This window comes from Nycticebus coucang, chromosome 9 (genome assembly GCF_027406575.1).
Source record: "Nycticebus coucang isolate mNycCou1 chromosome 9, mNycCou1.pri, whole genome shotgun sequence".
In the NCBI taxonomy this organism is placed as follows: domain Eukaryota; kingdom Metazoa; phylum Chordata; class Mammalia; order Primates; family Lorisidae; genus Nycticebus; species Nycticebus coucang.
Window position 1 is genome coordinate 81057229 of NC_069788.1, and position 13042 is coordinate 81070270.

General features: G+C 44.2%; 1 protein-coding gene across 1 annotated transcript in view; it reads right to left on the minus strand.

Moving 5' to 3' along the window:
* TECPR2 (tectonin beta-propeller repeat containing 2) overlaps positions 1-13042 on the minus strand; it is a 140990-nt gene that overhangs the window by 54924 nt on the left and 73024 nt on the right. The window contains exons 13-16 of the mRNA XM_053601267.1: positions 12829-12970; positions 9458-9698; positions 7543-7632; positions 4780-5013 (exon numbers count right to left, since the gene is read on the minus strand). Coding sequence (XP_053457242.1) covers positions 4780-5013; positions 7543-7632; positions 9458-9698; positions 12829-12970 — 707 coding nt within the window. The remainder of the gene's footprint in view (positions 1-4779; positions 5014-7542; positions 7633-9457; positions 9699-12828; positions 12971-13042) is intronic.

A 13042-nucleotide genomic window follows, 5' to 3' on the forward strand; every position in this document is an offset into this window, starting at 1 on the left:
CAACGAGATGTCATCTAACTCTAGTGAGAACAGCTCTTACCAAAAAGTCCCCAAAGAGTAAGTGCTGGTGTGGATGCAGTGTACACACTGTTGGTGGTACTACAAACTAGTACAACCTCTACGGAAAGTGGTATGGAGATACCTCAAAGAACTGAGTAGACCTACCATTTGATCCAGCAATTCCACTACTAGGTATTAACCTAAAGGAAAAAAAGTCATTTTATCCAAAAGACATTCCCATTGAATGTTTGTAGCCCCACATTCACAATTTCAAAGACATGGAAAGAACCCAACTGCCCATCGATAGAGCACTACTCAGCCATAAAAAAATGGTGATCTAGTATCTTTTGTAATAACCTCAAAGGAACTGAAGATCATTTTTCTAAGTGAAGTATTGCAAGAATGGAAAAACAAACACCACGTGTACTCAATACCAAATTGGAACTAGTCAATGAACACTTATGCACACATATGGAAGCAAAACTCAACCAGAATCAAGTAGGTGGGAAGGGAGAAGGAGGGGTTAAGTTAATTCACAGCTAGATGTTAAAACGCACACATTCTGGGTGAAGGGCACACTTAGAATTTTGACTTACGATGTACAAAAGCAAAATTACATAACCAAAATATGTACCCCTATAATCTGAAATTTAAGAAAAAAAAGGTTTTAGGTCAGGATTGGTGGCTCTCACCTGTATCCTAGCACTTTGGGAGGCTGAGGCAGGAGGACTGCTTGAGGCCTCAAGAGTTCGAGACCAGCGTGAACAAGAGACACTGTCTCTACTAAAAATAGAAAAATTAGCCAGGTGCAATGGCATGCATCTGTAGTCTTAGCTACTTGGGAGGCTCAGAGGCTAAGGCAGGAGGATCGCTTTAGCCCAGGAATTCAAGACTATCCTACAGAAGACAACAAGGTCCTGTCTCTACAAAAAATAGAAAAATTAGCCAGGCACGTTGGTATGCGCCTATAGTCCCAGCTACTCTGGAGGTTGAGGCAGGAGGATCACTTGAGCCCGGAGTTTGAAGTTGCAGTGAAGTATGATGATGCCACCACACTCCAGCAACAGAGTGAGACTCTGTCTCAGACTGGAACTACAGGCTTGCAACACCAACCGTAGCTAACTTTTCTATTTATCTGTACAAATAGCGGGGGTCTTGGTCTTGCTCAAGCTGGTCTCAAATTCACGAGCTCAAGTGATCCTCCCTCCTTGGACTCCCAGAGTGCTAAGACTATAGGTGTGAGCTACCACGCTTGGTCTGGATTATTCTCTAAATATATGTTTTAGAACAATAAGTGGCACTTATTTGATGTTTCACTATTTATAAAATGCTGCATAAATTATTGCATAGCTGGGAGTTGTGGCAGATTCCTCAGCTACTCAGGAGGTTGAGGCAAGAGGATCTCTTGAGCCCAAGAGTTTGAGGTTGCTGTGAGGTATGACTCCACGGCACTCTACCTAGGGTGACAGAGTGAGACTCAGTCTCAAAAATTATATATAAATAAATAACTCCATAAAATAATCCTAAGTAAATAAATTGACACTTCATGTTTCTTTATTAAATACTATGACCTGATGAATTAAATTAAAAATCATACTAGTTTGCTAAATATTCTATTGACTGACATAATGCATATTTATGTGCACTGGTAAATGAAATGTTATGAGCATCTTACATTATCTGCTAGGTGATGTAAAGTTTCCTCCAATAACTAGAATTTTTTTTTTTTGGAGACAGAGCCTCAAGCTGTCTGTCACCCTGGGTAGAGTGTCATGGCATCACAGCTCACGGCAACCTCCAACTCCTGGGCTCAAGCGATTCTCTTGCCTCCGCCTCCCAAGTAGCTGGGACTACAGGCACCCACTACAACGTCCGGCTATTTTTTTTTTTGGTTGCAGTCATCATTGTTGTTTGGAGGGCCCAGGCTGGATTTGAACCTGCCAGCTCAGGTGAATGTGGCTGGTGCTTAGCCACTTCAGCCATAGGCACCAAGCCACTAGGATTGTAATATTAATAAATCCATGCAAAATTTCATATTCAGTCTCTACAATTGGGTTCAGTAACCAGCTATTTAAGAATTCTCTTAATTTAATCTTAAAGCAGTAACTGACTCAGTAATTTGTACAGGGGTGGAAAGAAGAAAAATGTATTTTTTTTTTAAGGCAAAGTCTCATTCTGTTGCCCAGGCTAGAGTGTTATGGTGTCAGTCTAGCTCACAGCAACCTCAAACTCTGAGTTCAAGTGACCCTTCTGCCTCAGCCTCCCAAGTAGCCAGGACTACAGGCAACTGCCACCAAATCTGGCTAATTTTTTCTATTTTTAATTAATTAATTTAGAGACAGAGTCTTACTATGTTGCCCTTGGTAGAGTGCCATTGAGTTACAGCTCACAGCAACCTCAGACTTTTGGGCTTAAGTGATTCTCTTGCCTCAGCCTCCCAAGTAGCTGGGACTATAGGCCCCCGCCACAATGCCCAGCTATTTTTTTGTTATAGTTGTCATTGTTGCTTAGCAGGCCCAGGCCAGGTTTGAACCTGTGAGCCCCAGTGTATGTGGCTGGCGCCCTAACCACTGAGCTACAGGTGTCGAGCCGAACTGGTCTGAGCCAGGAAGGCAGCTTGAGCTGTGCTGGAAGCAAGAGGTGGGAGGCCCAGGAGAACTGGCTCCAGCAGTGTGAAACCTATCACAATGCCATTCACACTGTATAATGCTCCCCTGGGAGGGGCTGGGGCCAGGAAATAGCTCTGCTTCATCCAAAGTGTGCAAACGAGCACAGCCTCCCATAGTGCTCAAGATTTAGGAGTGGGGAGAACATACTATGCCCTGGTCTTTTACTCTTCCCAAAGAGTCTAGCAGTTATCTCCTAATTAGTCTGAGTAGGGGTTGCTAGAGAAAGGCTCAAGACCAATAGGGTGTCTGAACTCTGAACAAATGAGGCTTCACAGGCAGGCAGCAGGGTCATCCAGCACCAATGTCAGGCTGCTCTCAGCCTCAGTCTCACCTTGTCAGTCACTGTCAGTAACTGGGTAGAGAGGACAAAGGCTCTCACAAAGCTAGAAGGTAACCAGTAGGTCTAAAGGATAATCAAAGTTGCCCTGGAAAAATCCCTAGCTTTGGAACAGAGCTTGTGTTTTTTTTTTAAGAGACAGGGTCTTGCTCTGTCTCCTAGACTGGAGTACAAGGGCGTGATCACAAGGTAGCTCAAGGTAGCCTCAAATTCCTAGGCTCAAGTGATCTCACCTTAGCTTCCCGAGTACTTAGGACTATAGGTGCATGCCACCATGACTATAGGTGCATGCCAATTTTCATTTAATTTTTTTTTGTTTGTTTTTTATTGTTGGGGATTCACTGAGGGTACAATAAGCCAGGTTACATTGATTGCAATTGTTAGACAAAGTCCCTCTTGCAATCATGTCTTGCCCCCATAAAGTGTGACACACACCAAGTAATTTTTTTTTTTAAGAGATGGGGTCTTGCTCAATGAATCCCCAACAATAAAAAAAATAAATGAATAAAAAAAAAAAAAAAAAAGAGATGGGGTCTTGCTATGTTGCCCAGACTGGTCTCAAATCCTGGGCTCAAGTGATCTTTCTGCCTTGGCCTCCTGAGTGCTGGGATTACAGGAGTGAGCCACTATGCTCAGCCAAAGTTTGCTTCTTTATTTGGTAATCAGCTCGCTTCTTTAGCTAGCTACATTATGTTCAGGGGACTTGTCAGACAAAAGAATGTGACGTCTAAACATCACTCTGGAGAAGCCCTGGCGCTGAGGATGCTGAGCACTGCTGTCCTGGCTCAGGCTTGTCCCAGGCAATGCCCATTGTTCAGAGTGGTGAGAGGCCTCCATCAGCAGGAATCACACAGATACTGCAATTCAGCCAAGGGATGGGTGAGGAGGGAGACAAACAGCTTTCCCTCTCTTATTGAATTCTTTCTTTTCCTCTTCTTTGTTTTTTTTTTCTGGGTGAATACATGTGGTTGAGTTCGCAAACATTAAATACTTGTGCAATTCAAGCCCACTACATAACCAACAAAATGCTGCTGTCAGTCTAAAGAATGGGAAACCTGACAACAGGGAAGCATTCCTCAGTACTAATGAAAGCTCAAGGCTCACCCGACCCCTAGGAACCAATTGGCACAGTTTCCACCTTTAGACTAACCACACTTAAGGTGCTGGTTGATCAAGAATTTATTCAGAGAATAAGCTAATGTTGTGGGTTTATTTTATTATTTCTTGGGATATGAATAAATTATTTACAAACAGCACTGCACTTCTCAGCCTACTCCATTTAACTCTTGAGGGGAGATGCAGAGAAAGCAGTGCAGTAGATGCACATCACCTCTCCTGGTGGCATGAGAACTGACACCCACACTCACTGAGCAGGTGCTCGGTGCCACTCCTTGGAGGAGACAGACAAGTGTGGCATTGATCCTCTCACAGGGCACATCCACGTTTTCAGATTTCAAAGTCACAAAGCTTTGTCCCACCCTCAAACAGACTGACAGAAAAGCGTCAAAAGCATTTTATGCAGTTCTTAGTGACAACTTCATGTGGGTATATGCTTCCTCCTTAGGTTGTGAAAACCTCACAAATTGACAAAATTAAGAGGTCCATTTAATCTGGAAGAGTGGCCAACTGAACTCCTGAAATCCAGCAACTTACAAACATCATCCAAGACCTGACAAGCTGAACACAGTCTGGAAGCCTCTGTCAGATGTCTTGCCCTGATATAGTTTGGTGGCAGTCAGGACACTGGCAAGCATACTCACGAAAGAGCCGTACCTAGTTGGGAAAGGTCCAGCTTGGTCCAGTGCATGCCTGTGGGGCAGCTCTTGGAGAGTGTCCGGATAAACACCTGGCCGAAGTTGTCCAGGGCCCACAGCGCATCCTGGCAGGCAGCATAGGCCCTCATCTCAGTGTCGGGAGGCAGCTGTACTGTAGAGGGACGGGACTGTGCACTGTGGGCACTGATGCTGCACAGGTCCTTGCTGCTCTGACATAGCCACAAGGAGCTTCCTGCAGAAAGTTTTACATTTGTCATTGAAGTGCTCTGTCTGTACTGAGCCACCCACCCTAAACACACAAGGCAGCCTCTGCCTCCCGGAAGATACCCAAATCTGGCTGTAGACACCAGCCAAACCCACACCATAGGAGCACACCATAGTAAGCATCCTATACTTGAAGTAAGAAGGCAGAGGAAAACACCATGAACATGCCTGAAATATTTTAAGGAAATGAAAACAGGGCTTATGAGATTTTATGAAGGCTATAATGTTGGTTTAGCAGCTCTGACCTCTCATTTACAATAGACAGGGAAGTTTTTTATTTGAACAAAGGCACCAGAACATTTTAATATGGAATGTTACGTTTCACTAAAAGGAAAGGACTATTGAATCAGTCCCCTGAAGGGAATAAGGATCAGCAAGTCCTCAGAAGGATAGCACCAAGGAGCTCTCCCTGTCTTTCTGGTGATGGGGCTGAGGGGTGGGCCAGCTGCTGCAGAAGGCTTTGGAGGCTGGAAATCCTTCTTTTCCCATCCTTGCCTCACAATTACAGCCTTTCATTCTGTTGTTTTTTTTTTTTTGAGACAAAGAGTTTCATTACGTTGGCTGGTAGGGTACCATGGTGTCACAGCTCACGGCAACCTCAAACTTTTAGGCTTAAGCGATTCTCTTGCCTCAGTCTCCCAAGTATCTAGGACTACAGGCACCCGCCACAACGTCTGGCTATTTTTTGGTTGTAACTGTCATTGTTGTTTGCGGGCTCGTGCTGGGTTTGAACCCGCCAGCTCTGGTGTATGTGGCTGGCGCCCTAGCCACTGAACTACAAGGCACTGAGCCTCATTCTCTCTGTTTTTATAGGGTCCTTTAGGTTTAACAGGTTCTGTTTAAGATCAAAATTGTCCTTGGGGAAGTTAAAACCTTACAATATTACATTCTTTCTTTCTTTATTATTTTTTTTATATATATATATTTTTTTGTAGAGACAGAGTTTCACTTTATGGCCCTAGGTAGAGTGCTATGGCATCGCACAGCTCACAGCAACCTCCAACTCCTGGGCTTAAGCAATTCTCTTGCCTCAGCCTCCCAAGTAGCTGGGACTACAGGCGCCTGCCACAACACCCGGCTATTTTTTTGTTGTAGTTCTGCCGGGGCTGGGTTTGAACCTGCCACCCTCGGTATATGGGGCCGGCACCTTACCGACTGAGCCACAGGTGCCGCCCCACTTTCTTTCTTTTTTTTTTTGTAGAGACAAGAGTCTCACTTTATAGCCCTCGGCAGAGTGCCGTGGCATCACACAGCTCACAGCAACCTCTAACTCCTGGGCTTCAGCGATTCTCCTGCCTCAGCCTCCCGAGTAAGCTGGGACTACAGGCGCCCGCCACAACGCCCGGCTATTTTTTGGTTGCAGTTCAGCCGGGGCCGGGTTTGAAACCGCCACCCTCGGTATATGGGGCCGGCGCCTTACTGACTGAGCTACAGGCGCCGCCCACAATATTACTTTCTGAAGTATTTTCTACAACCTGTGGCCAGATATGTCTTGGAATTCACCCTTTTTTGATTCTGAAAACTTAAGGTAATGGCTATGCCACGGCTTTATTTAACAGCCAAGAAAGAACCAGGCAGCTGCTCCAGGGAGGGGCAATAATGTTCCTGTAGCAGCACCTACACAGAATCACAATCAACAGGATAGAAGGACTGTAAGTTGCCCCACATCAGATTAGGCCAAGTTTCAGTACCAAATTAATTTGTGCCAAACTTGAGAAATAACTTAGCATTTTCAGAGATTTTTAGATTTAAGAATTGTGAACAGGGCAATCTGGAGAGTTAAGAATTTATTGTACTGACCAACTTGCCCACATCCTAGTGGGACTAGTGGTTTGAACTAACCAAACTGCTTTCTCTTAACCATAGACTTCATAGTGTGTTCCCATTTAATCTTCAGTGGAATACTGGGAGGAGGTACTACTATTTTCCAGAGAGGTCACCTGACCACCTGGCACCAGCTTACTGGGTGGAGCATTGCCTTTTCTGGCTCCAAACCCCATGTTCCGTGAGGGACTATGAGCTCTGCCCAGAGTGCAAGTCCATGGGAGTATCCCCTGTAGGAAAAGTCTGCCTGTTTGGGGTATAAATGTGGGCCTCATAGCCACAAACTGTGAATAAGAGGGAAAGAGAGTCCTAAGAGGTGACAGAAAAATTCACCAGGGGAAATGGGAAGGTGTCAAAGAAGCAATGGTCCTGTAATATGTCATACAGCAGGAAGTCACACTGTACAATCTCCTCCTTCAGAAGGATGTTCTGCCTTTAGACCCCTTTAGCTTCACCATGCCAGATCCCTTTTAGGGGATCTCCTGGCCAGGCCTATCTATCTTAGGGACCTTTGGTTCAGCTAATAAGGGCTTCTGGCCCATGACCCCACCATGTCTACAATCTCAGAGATCCAAGCAGCTGCACCTCTATCACCAGCTAGGCATGGTCACAGGGTGGTTCTCAATGGCCAATCTGTACACTAGATTTCCCAACAAGGCTAAGACTGACCAACCTTCCTTTGTGGGAGCAGCAGAAGCCAAGACAAAGGCCCATTTTGTAGCAGAAGCTGTCCCACGGGGAACAATATTATTCCAGTAGGTGCCTGGAAAAAAGAAATAGGAAGAGTATGTTGAAGAAAAACACAATAACAAAAACACTTCAGAGTTTACATAGCTGGCCTTCAAGCCCTCTTCCAGCTAACTGCAGAGTGTCCTTCACTTAAGCAATGAGCCTGTATAGTATAACATTTCTTTTTCTCTGAACACCATCAAACAGAGAGACATCTTCCCCAAGGTAAGAAGAGATTGGAGAAATTCACAAAGCAGGGAGTTTACTCCCAGAAACAAACTCCCACAACTCATGGAGTCAGACCTATATTCACAGACCTGACCAAAGCCTCGTATAATATTTATTTATTTTTTTACCTTTTTTTTTTTTGAGACAGAGTCTTGTTTTGTCATTCTTAGTAGAGTACCATGATGTCGTAGCTCACAGCAACCTCAAATTCTTGGGCTCAAACAATTCTCTTGCCTCAGCCTCCCAAGCAGCTGGGACTACAGGTGCCTGCCACAATATCCAGCTATTTTTAGAAATGGGGTCTCGCTCTAGCTCAGGCTGGTCTCAAACTTGTGAAGTGAGGCAACCCACTCGTGCCTTGGCCTGTTGCTAGGATTGTAGGCCTGAGCTACCTCATCTGGCCTAGAATACTTTTTAAAATCACATTTATTGGGTGGTGCCTGTGGCTCAGTGGGTAGGGCGTTGGCCCCATATACCGAGGGTGGCGGCTTCAAACCTGGCTCCGGCCAAACTGCAACAAAAAAATAGCCGGGCATTGTGGCTGGCACCTGTAGTCCCAGGTACTTGGGAGGCTGAGGCAAGAGAATCGCCTAAGCCCAGGAGTTGGAGGTTGCTGTGACACCACAGCACTCTACTGAGGGTGACAAAGTGAAACTCTGTCTACAAAAAAAAAAAAAATCACATGTATTTATTTTGTTGCTGCTGCTTGTTTTTGAGACAGAGTCTCACTTGATCACCCTGGGTAGAGTGCTGTGGTGTCATAGCTCACAGCAACCTCAAACTCTTGGGCTCAAGAGATTCTCCTGCCTCAGCCTCCTGAGTAGCTAGGACTACAGGGGCCTGCCATGACGATTTTTCAAATTTTAGTAGAAATGGGGTCTCGCTCTTGCTCGGGCTGGTTGTGAGCTCCTGAGCTCAAGCAATCCACCTGCCTCAGTGTTCCAGAATGCTAGGATTTACAGGCATGAGTCACCACACCCAGTTCTTGTATAATATTTTTAACAGTGGCAATAATTTTCCCTCTGGGAATTAGACAATTCTCTCTTATTAGGCTCTTTAGGTTTGGATGGATTTTTCCATTTAAAATGTGAAGTTATTAATATAAAAAATGAGCTCCATTTTTTTTTAATAGAGACAGAGTCTCATTTTGTCGCCCTCAGAAGAGTGCTGTGGCGTCACAGCTCACAGCAACCTCCAGCTCTTGGGCTTAGGCGATTCTCTTGCCTCAGCCTCCCGAGTAGCTGGGACTACAGGCACCCTCCACAACACCTGGCTATTGGCTATTTTTTTGTTGCAGTTTGGTCGGGGCCGGGTTCAAACCGCCACCCTTGGTATATGGGGCCGGCGCCCTATCAGAGCCACAGGTACCGCCCCATTTGTTTTTCTTATATCATAATCGGTTTCCAGGGGAAACACACTATCCAGACATGGGGATCAAAATTTTATGAGCACTAGATTTAAAACAAAGGGAGAAACTACTCATAAAGTATAATGAGTACCTCCATTATAGACATTTTATACCATTGGCACTAAATTATCCTTTCAAGTTATCCTGAAGCTTTTTTTTCAATGCTGGCTTTAAAGTAAAGCTGCCTATAAAGCCAATGTAAAAACTGAAGCAATTCACCTACCTATGAGACTTCCTTTAGCAACATGGAATTCATTCTTGCCTGAGGAGATCCAGACACCGCTGTTATTGACTCCTAGAAGGCTCGGCTGGCACTGAAGCTGCTGAGACCAAAATGCCATACGCAGTTTATCTGCTACCTTTTCTACAGGTGCTTGGGCTGCTGTGGCCACTGAGTGTGTGGCGTGGATTATTGTCTGGAACAAGCTGCACTGGTCAAACACCACATAGTCTGTGATGCTCACCTGGAAGTAGACGAGTAGAAACCCTGCTATCAGTGAAGTCACAAGTGCCTGCTCTCTGCCTTTGAGGGAGAGTTCTGGGTTTGCCTCCATACTTCTGAATTTCTAGTGAACAAGATGATCAAATACTCAGACACAAACTGTGCACTGGTGCATGTGTGAAGAGACTAAACCAAGCATAGCAGGATACCACCAAACTGCTAACTATAACTCGTTCTGAGGGCTGGATTCAAAGAAATGGAAGAAAATATTCTAATTTTATTTTACACACTTTTATATTTATATAAAACCCGTTATATGAACTGTTATAAAAACGTGTTGTTTTGTGATTAAATATCACTTCCTTATGCCCCTTCTAAACAATCTTTTATTCTAATCAGAGTAAGAACAACTTTGCTTTTAAATTCAGGTATTTCCAGTGAAAACAGTGTATAATACTTAGAATCAAAACAGGGATTTAAAAAGGTATGGTAAGTAGGATAAACTAATTTATGATCTAATCTGGGACTACTAATAATAATGCCATGTCAATAGCATAAAAATAGAACCATCCTGGGCATTTAAAATCTAACCCTAGCTCAAATGCATCAACCACTTCTATAACGTTCCTGAAAAGCATCTATAAAAACACCTCCAGAGAGACTTCTCCAATCACCTCCCCTGAGAGAAACTTCTCCCTTGTCAGGAAGCTCTGATAGTAAGGAAGTTCTTTGTAAGATGAGCCAAAATCTGATTCTGCATGACTGTCACTCAAATTTCTGCAATGCCGTGTTTGATCACAGAGAACATCACTAGCATAAATGCTGTACTCATGGACAGCTCCATGCAGGCCCTATTCCCACGTCATGAATGATGACATGTTGCATCAAAGTGACATCACTATTGCAAACCTAATTTATAATAAACGAAAACAAATAAAAAGGAAATTATTGTACAAGTCAGTACTGCCCTGCCCCTTCTGGTCTTTGGAAGGGTTCACACTGACTACGATCCACTGCCCTAAGTGAAGTTTATGCCAAGGCTTTAACCTCATTGGGGCCCCAGATCTCACTGCAGAGCCTGGAGCCCTATTTTGCTCTCTCATGGGGGTCCCAGCCTGAATGCCAAGGAAACGACCCTCTGGAGACTTGGATACACTACAGTGCCTCTTGGAGACTTGCAGCACAGAATCTGTGATAGACAGCTCAAGAACTCTGCACTTGGTTGGCACTCAGCTCACCACGGGGAGCTGTGACTCTGCCAAAGCCACACACAAAGTCTGTGACAGACTCAGCCCTATCACTCACTGCAGATAGGCCGGACAAAAATTAAAAGAAAGAAAAGAAACATTTTGCACTCAAACATAACACTGGCTGTAACACTATAAATAAGTCTGATAGTATTTAAAATAAATCTGCGGGCTTGGTGCCCGTAGCACAGTGGTTACAGCGCCAGCCACATACACCCAGGCTGATGGGTTCAAACCTGGCCTGGGACAGCTAAACAACAATGAAGACTGCAACAAAAAATAGCTGGGCATTGTGGTGGGCGCCTGTAGTCCCAGCTTCTTGGGAGGCTGAGGCAAGAGAATCGCTTAAGCCCAAGAGTTTGCTGTGAGCTGTGACACCATGGCATTCTACCAAGGGTGACATAGTGAGACTCTGTCTCAAAAAAAAAAAAAAAAAAAAAAAAAAATCTGCTTCCAAGTACCTAATAGATGGTTCTTTCAAATTTCTCCAAAGATACTGTTCTGAATATCATGATAAAACAATATTTAATTTTCTTCTTTCTACTTAAAAACAACTTAGTACACATGTATACATACAAGTCTATGTATATATGGTTATAAGTGCACAGAAGGTATTTTAAAATCATTTGCATAACTTTATCAAATATTACCTAGTATATTAAATTACAGACATATGTATACAATACACATATTTATCAAAAAGCAAACAGAACTTATTTTTCCATTCTCATCTGAAAGACCTAAGAATAGCCAATATAAGACAAGTCTTCAAAAAAGTCCAATAAATAATACTTGAACCAATGAAGGCCAGGTGCAGTGGCTCACACTTATAATCCTAGCACTCTGAGAAGCTAAGGCAGGAGGATCCCTTGAGCTCAGGAGTTTGAGACCAGCCTGAGCAAAAGCAAGACCCTGTCTCTGCTAAAAATTAGCTAGGCATCATGGCAGGCTCCCTGTAGTTCCAGCTATCCAGGAGGCTCAGGCTGGAGGATCCCTTGAATCCAGGAGTTTGAGGTTGCTGTGAATTAGGCTAATGCCAGGGCACTCTATCCTGGGCAGCAGAGTGAGCCCCTATTTCACAAAAAACAAAACAAGGGGCCAGGTGCGGTGGCTCGAGCCTGTAATCCTAGTACTTTGAGAGGCCGAGGGGGATGGATTGCCTGAGCTCATGGGTTTGATTCCAGCCTGAACAAGAGTGAGCTCCATCTCTAAAAAGAGAGGCTGGGCATTATGGGGCACACCTATAGTCTCAGCTGCTTGGGAAGCTAAAGCAAGAGAATTGCTTGAGCCCAAGAGTTTGAGGTTGCTATGAGCTATGACACCACGGCACTCTACTGAGGGTGACAAAGTAAGACTCTGTCTCAAACAAAACAAAACTCTAAACCAATGAAGACATAATACTTAAGAGACATCACATATTTCACAACTGTTGACTGTCAGTGCAACCTTACCTACCACACTGGAAGACTGTGGAAGCTATGCTAATACTAATGGAACCAAAAAGGGGGAAAAGTAGACTCCACTGAAAATCCATTCTAGGCCACTCTGGCTGAGGCCAAATCACATGAAGTTAGCTTGATTATACTCTCCTCCTTTTTCTCAAAGTGTTTCCTTTTCTGGTAGCATGTGAGAAAATTCTCCTCTCTTTGCTGAAATAACATTTACTTAGACACCTTTCAAATACTCAGAGATAGATGAATTTAATTGGGTTGGGTTTGGTTTTCAAACCTATTGTCTAGCCTCTAAGTGCATTTGTCAGAATTAAACATCATATAACATGAAAAATGAGTACTGACTAATTCAATGTCTTTAAGAAAAAGAGAGGGGTATGAAAAGGTAGAGTGGACCCCCCCTACCCCCAGCAAGGAAGACCCCTAGCATGTGGCCACAGAGCTGAAAACCTACTTGCCACCAATGGTCTTCATCTCCTTGGGGCTTCTTAGAAATAATGCCAGTTCTAAACCACAGGTTTCCATGGATATCCAGGGCCCAGAGAGTCTGCTGATCTCCAAGAGTTATGCAGACAGGCTCTAAAGCTTGCCTTTCACTGAAAACAAGGAAAAGAACATGGGAGTCAGTACCCGCACACAGCATGCCCAGCAGGTCTAAAACTGTGGCA